This window comes from Teleopsis dalmanni, chromosome 2 (genome assembly GCF_002237135.1).
Source record: "Teleopsis dalmanni isolate 2A chromosome 2, ASM223713v2, whole genome shotgun sequence".
Classification (NCBI taxonomy): domain Eukaryota; kingdom Metazoa; phylum Arthropoda; class Insecta; order Diptera; family Diopsidae; genus Teleopsis; species Teleopsis dalmanni.
The window spans coordinates 222,351,729-222,358,702 of record NC_051847.1 but is presented as its reverse complement, the minus strand read 5'-3'; the positions used below and the strand labels follow the sequence as shown (position 1 = coordinate 222,358,702).

The 6,974-nt window shown below is 30.0% G+C and overlaps 3 protein-coding genes across 3 annotated transcripts in view; 1 reads left to right on the top strand and 2 right to left on the bottom strand.

The window, feature by feature from the left end:
• The window catches only part of LOC119685276 (calexcitin-1-like), a 107,672-nt gene that overhangs the window by 62,198 nt on the left and 38,500 nt on the right, over positions 1-6,974 (bottom strand). The window lies entirely within an intron of this gene.
• On the top strand, positions 3,217-3,917 carry LOC119685277 (putative peptidyl-tRNA hydrolase PTRHD1). The gene is made up of 2 exons (XM_038099517.1): positions 3,217-3,473; positions 3,535-3,917. Exons 1-2 carry the CDS (start codon positions 3,288-3,290, stop codon positions 3,706-3,708), a joined length of 360 nt encoding a protein of 119 aa, XP_037955445.1. The 5' UTR covers positions 3,217-3,287; the 3' UTR covers positions 3,709-3,917.
• The window catches only part of LOC119676810 (collagen alpha chain CG42342), a 54,735-nt gene continuing 53,849 nt past the window's right edge, over positions 6,089-6,974 (bottom strand). Inside the window, exon 16 of the mRNA XM_038088068.1 lies at positions 6,089-6,624. Within this exon, the coding sequence (XP_037943996.1) occupies positions 6,562-6,624 (63 nt within the window). The 3' untranslated portion in view covers positions 6,089-6,561. The remainder of the gene's footprint in view (positions 6,625-6,974) is intronic.

Below are 6,974 nucleotides of genomic sequence, written 5' to 3'. Positions count from 1 at the left end.
AAATGACTTCTGCCTGAATCACATTCGAGTAATCATGAATGGAAAGAAACGAACTTTGTATTTTCGATTTTCAAATTTTTTATATACTTTATGAAATGCTTGGCTATATTCGCGATTAATCAACAAGAATGAGAAAGAAGAAAAATACTTTTTATTAAAATAGAGAGCAAATAAGTGGGGATGCTTGGGAGTGGAAAAGAGCTTGTAGAAGCTAAGTGAGAAGTTCTTTGATGGTATTCTGGTAGAATACCAGAAGGGAGATAAAGGCAACAAGTTAGATATCTGCGAACATAAGACAACAGCTACTCATTCAGTCTTTTAACCCAAGCGGTAGAGTAAGGGATTCGACTGTCTAGTTAACACAGTGAAAAAGGAGTTTTCTCTCAAAATTGTGTGGGAATTCCAACGTATAATGGTCATACAAAACGTATATTGGGACCGCGTAGGCGAATGAAGGAAGAATAGAAAGATTCTTTGAAGTCATTTTATTACACGAATTAGTGTGTTATAATTTACAAAAAAAAATCTATATGCAAATAGGAAAATAAGTCTATATTATCAAAGCGATAATTAGAAATGATAGAACCCTGAAATTATTTACGAAAACGGACAGCCTTACCAACACTGCGTTATCGACTCTCAGAATGGTTACAGACTCCTCGGAGAGGTATGCAGACCTGAGGTCAGTTACTACTTAGTCTGATGAAATGATAAACAATAATACAGTCAAGGCGTAGAGAGGAGTTATGAAGAACCTCGCAGTTAATAGAGAGTAAAAGCGCTCAAGTGCACTGACACAACTAGTCTCAATATAATAATAGAAATGATATTGGGAAGAGATCATCTTCTTGTTACTTAATCATCACTAAGTCCTCTAGCACTAAAGTTCACACTTTTATGAATGCATAATACAAAAATTGTGACAATATTGCCTTGAACTGTATTTTTCTATAATTGACATTTTTTATGTATAAAATTACTAAAATGCATTCATCCACTAAACCACACAACACAATCCTTTTTCAAGAAAATTTGATTTAGTTCCTGATAGTAGTCACTTAAGTCTTATCCTTAAAAATATATTTAATTAATAAATAAAATGAAATTAATTGTAATTACATATTGTTCGGTTCGACAAAATAAGGTATAACAGCCTTGTACACATAAAAAAATGAATTAATTTAAATTTAATTGTGTGTCCTTTGGTCTACTTGTTAGCAAACTGCAAACTGCAATCAGTTATCCTTCAATTTCTTTCCATTGTCTTCTTGGACCGTAGTAACCTCGTCTGCAATTTAATGCACACATCATGCTTGTGCTTTTGTAAATCCTTATTTAGTATTTAAAATTAAAATTGGAATTACAAATTGGATTTAAAAATTGAAGAAAAAAAGGAATCACCTCAGCTCAGCTCAACTCAGCTCAAGAGCTCAAGGATTACATTGAATTGTTGATTGTGGACGTTGAACGCAATTCAAATTTCATAGACAAATCTCATTGACAAAGCACAAGTAATTGTTTAAATGTATGTTTGTGTTTGTTTTTGTTTTTGCATTTGTTGCTTTTGTATTGGCTGTGGCTATGGCAGTGGCAGTGGCAGCGACAGCACCTTTTTTAGTTTTGTCCTTCGGCTTAGTGTAAAGGGCAGCAAGGAGTGGGATTAGTGAGATACGTGCATTGACAAAATATGTTGAATTCAAATGTAGAATGTGTGAGCAACTGAAAGGCAATTGATTGATACGGGGGGGCATAGAAATATGGGACGAGACGGACGCTGGTATATGAAAGAGGCTGGACGAAATTTGCATATGAATTTTTAATGAGATTTTCTGTTGATATAAAAAAAAATGCAAATTAAATTAAATTTATTATGGAAGGTGTTCGAGTGGTAATTTCTCTTATTTTTTAAATTAATTTAATTTAAATTTAATATTCGCTTAATATATTTTTAATAGAATAAGTTAATCAATGCTTATTACTTTATTCATTTAAAAGTACAATAAAAAATTTGTTTATTTTACAGTGATGGCTAGAAATATATAATTATATGCTTAAAATTTTTATTAAATTTAAATAATATTAAATTATTATAATTAAAGAATATGTACTTATTTTCATAATTCATTATTATTTACATTATTAAAGTCAGAGATAAGATTACTTTTCAGAAGGTGTACTTAGTTTCTTATTTAAATACAAAAACTAAACGGATTGCTTTAAACAAAACCTTTATACCATCACAAAATAAATGATTAATATTTAACTGCAGATACTGTAGTAAATATTATGTCAAGATTTAATTAGAAATTTCATTTCAAATATAATACTTAAAGGTGGCTATTAATTAATGTATTAATCCTTACTCTAGTCACGACAATAATATGTTTCACAAGTTAAGCACAGTCTAAACCGCAATTGAAAAAAGCTTCTATAATCTGAGTGTACAAAGATCTATTGGACTTACTTACTTTCTCAATTAAATCAATTTAAAATAATTTATTTTATATTAAGCTCATTAACTATAAATATTTGACAGTATCCAAAATAATGGTAAACTTAGTCTAAAATTTAATTTAATTTAAAGTAAGTGATTGTTATTAACTTTACTGTTATAGTTCATGTATATACTCTGAGAATAAGAGCGAAACGTATAATATATTAGGTCTTTTTGATAGTTTTATATAACTACTTATAAAATTTCTATATGCATAAGAATACATACACATATATAAACTAGTTATGTAGTTTCTATAATAACTTACACAATATGATATTCGTGATTATTTTTAATTTACTTAGAATATATTAACTATATATAGACAAAATAAAATAGCTGTTTTAAAAATTATATATCTCATTTACTTAGAAGAGTCTGCTCTATATAATATACAAACAGTTTTATTTGAAAGTATTCCTTTTAATACAATTACGTAACAGCTGTGTGGACATGAGCGGATAAGTGAAAGCGATATAAATATTTAGAAAATTATTCAAAAATTAATGAAAAAATGTCAATATATATTAAATTGAAAATTTTGAAAAGCTCACAGAAATTTAAGCTTTTTCTTATTCCATAAAAGCTCTGAATGTAGAATGCCCATTCACAATAGTGTTGAACGCAAGAAATCAACGAAACAAAACAGCTGTTTTTGACAATTCGAAAACATCGCACAAAATTGCTACGCAAGGTAGTAAACAAAAGCGGCAGTCACTCTTTTAGTGTTTATATATTTATTAAATGGAAATTAAACAATTTTGATTAAAAAACAAGATTTTATTGTTATAAAATGTCAACAATAGTACAGTATATAATTGTGCGCAGTGACTTACGAACTGCTCTAAATTGGCCTATAGGTGCTGTAATTGCTCAATGCTGCCACGCTGCAACTGCTGTGATAAATCTCAACTCAGATGATGAAGAAACAGTTTGTTATTTAAAAGACATGGATAACATGCATAAAGTTGTTCTTGAGGTTAGTGCAATTATGGTGCGCAGTCCAATAATTTTTCCACAAACATTTTCTCTTTACTTAGGCTAAAGATGAAGGCGCACTAGTTAAATTAGCAGATAAACTTAAGGAGAATAACGTAAAGCATAAAATGTGGATTGAACAGCCGGAAAATATTCCAACATGTATAGCAATTAAACCGTATGTCAAGGATAATGTGCATAAATATGTAAAGCATTTAAAACTTCTGAAAGAATAAAATTGAGTTTTAAGTAATCTTTTTAATAAGAAAATGATGAGAAACAACGGTTAGAAAATTCGTCTAATATTGATCAGAACTACTAGCGAACATCTCTGGTTAATATATGGTGTTAAACTGCTGCCGTGGCTAAAGCATATTCAACATCTTATTTATATATTTATATTACTATATACTGCGTCCTGATTGTAGCATAAACCCTCATAATACAAATCATAAATCGTTTTTACTTTACTTCTTGGTTTTTTATATATAATTCAACTATTCCTAGTGAAATGTTTCATATTGTATGATGTTCTCAAAATATAGCCATTGTATCTTCCGAAAATATGAATATTATGAAATAATGTAAGATTTTTTTGGTCAGGCAATAGATTATGACCTTCACTTATAAGAACAATTGTTCCTCTCTATCCAGGTTATGAGTATTGTGCTGTGCGTTAACATATTTTCTTGACCGATTCGGTACGTTTTACAGAATTTTGATTATATTTGGTATAAAAGTGTTTGATCTTACTTACAGTTAGAGTATCACATGCTATAGAAACTAAAGTAATTAGGTACCATGTTGCAAACACATTTATATTATACAAGTTTTCAGAGGTTGGAAAATCTATTAAGAAGGCCATACCGAATTTTTAATTTGGCAACTTATAGAGTTTAGTGTATAATTCTGGAGATAGAATTTTTTGTTTCTTATCTTGTCTATAACAGAGCTGAATTTGCTGACAATTTTCTAGGACTGTTATCTCTGCAAGAGGATTCAATCTCGTGCAAAATGTATGAGACTAGCACTGTCGTGAAGCGTTTAACTTAAGGCTATGATTCATTGCTAAAAGTTTTGTGTCTTAATGTATATTCTTGACCTCCTGGTTCTAGACAGTATAACATGTTTGACTCTATTTTTAGTCGGAGTGGAGCTTGGTATCCTAGGTACCATGGTATACACATGTCCACGTCAAAACCCAGTAAGAGAGCCACGCATGTATTTAAATTTCTATTAGTTACTTATTATGCTAAGACACGTATAAAGTTTAGAGTGTAGTTCTGAAGTAGAATTATTTATAAAGTATAAAGTAAAAGAATGCCATCTCTATCTAAAAAGCGATGAGAATTTTAAAGCGATGAGTCTTTAGTTCTCTTTAAGGGTCCAGATTTAAACTATAACTGTAGAAGTATACTGTATGGAGAGTTCATGCCCTGCTATGCTTGTTATTGTTATTGTGGTGGAGACTTACGTAGCAGATGAGATGAAATGAATTACAAATTCGAAGAAAATGTGAAATGAATGAGATTATTAAGGAACAAGATCGAATTATTGATAAGTGGGATTATAACTGAAGCTAATCTGGTCCAAAACGAAAATACGTAGTCACTTTAATGGGAACTCAATGGAGTATAGATGCTACAGCTTCCGCACTCATTGGGAATTAACGCACAGTGTAGAGAACTGTTAGTTCACGTTCTAGGTGCGGTTGGGTATACGGTCCGGAGCCAATTGTCAATTTCAACGACCAAGGGCCGTTTGCTACTTCGTAAATGGACTATACCAACCATACCTATATAGACTACATCGTATGCGTGTTTGTATTTAAAAATCTATATACCAGGTGAGAGCAGAGGTTTTTAACATTTGACCACTATTTCCAAGGAATAATTGGTATTGTTTAACTATAATTTGAAGAATAATATAATAGCTTAGAAGAGTGGAAATAAGCGGGATGTAGTGGTGGTATGGAAATAATTGATTTGCAATTTAATATTCATTGCATTATAATTTTATACATACCTACATAATTATAAATTCATAGTTCAAACTTAAAAAAAAAAAAAATTAAAAATCTTTTTTGGTTTTACTTTGTTTTCGTTTGTTTGTTGCTTTTGTATTAAACTTTATTAAATACAATAACTTTTTATTTATAAAAAAATACTTTAAAACTTATTAACTATTAAATAAACATAATTTTTATTACACAAATACAAATCGTTCAGAATAAACATTACATTTTCATTTGTTCCGGAATAATTTTTGCTACGTTTTTGTTGTTGTTGTTAATTTTAAATATAAAATAGCAAAAAAACTGAACGCGAAAATAATTTCAAATTGCTTTGATGAAAATAATTGATTTATTGATTTATAAGCCAAATTTATGCAGTTTCGCGTTTTTATTTATGAATAATAAAGTGCTTCTTGCTGTTTGTTGTTGTTTGTTTTTGTATGGAAAATTGATTTACTAAGCGAATAAAGCAGAAATTGTGCGTTTTTGTAGTGTAAAAAAAAATGAAAATTAGCAAAAATCGAGTTATAATCAACTTTGCTTGTATTATACCGACCTCAACGCCAACGTCAACATCGACGTCAACATCAGCGTCAGTGATTTAATGCCTTCAACGCCGAAAAACAACAGAAACAGCGAATTCGGGTTGTTTGATGAAATTTTTGACACTTTTATCGTCCATATAAAAAACATGTGTTGGGTGAGGTAGGAATTGTGGCAGGAGAAACCGTATTTGTTAACACGTAGTTAAAGGTAAACATTTACATACACATATATACGTGTATGCGTGTGGAAAATAAAGTGATTGCTTACATATTTTAACTAAATTTAATGCATAATAATTTTATATTAATTTCCCCCTTTAATAGAGCCTAGCAAATAATTGTAATTTTTTGTGAATTCTAAAACATTAGCGCAACTAAGATAATTAAAATATAATTAGTATTGTACAATAATCGTTTGCTATTCGATTTAATGTTAAATAATTTGTTGGCACCGTTAAAGCTGTTTTTTGGCGGGAGAGTAGCAGTCGTCGGGGATGTGCTGTTATGTCGGCTTCGTGTGGAGTGGAGTTTCAGTTTTTTGTAGGTTTTTGTAATGCATTGAACTCGCCCTTTAGCCATTCTTTTAAATTGTCCTGTAAAATAGTTTATTTTTTCTGTTGTTAATGTTAATGTTTACAATGGAAAATTAAATTTAAAAGCATTAAAAGCATGAGTAAAATTAATTAGCAAAATTACTTGTTACTTGCGCTACAGTCTACAGTCTATAGTTAACTGTTCACAGTTTACAGCTTGTTAACCCTTTAATGCCCGTGTTGAGAGTTTGTTAGTGCGCGCAAAGAGCTTGTGTGCTGTTTTGCTGTGCGTGATTTAAGTTTACTACTTTTTCTACTACTTTTTAAATTACTTGAATGTTATTTAAATACTTATTACGAGAATTAGTGTATAAAAATTAAGAAAAGTAACTCGAATTTGTTAATTGCCA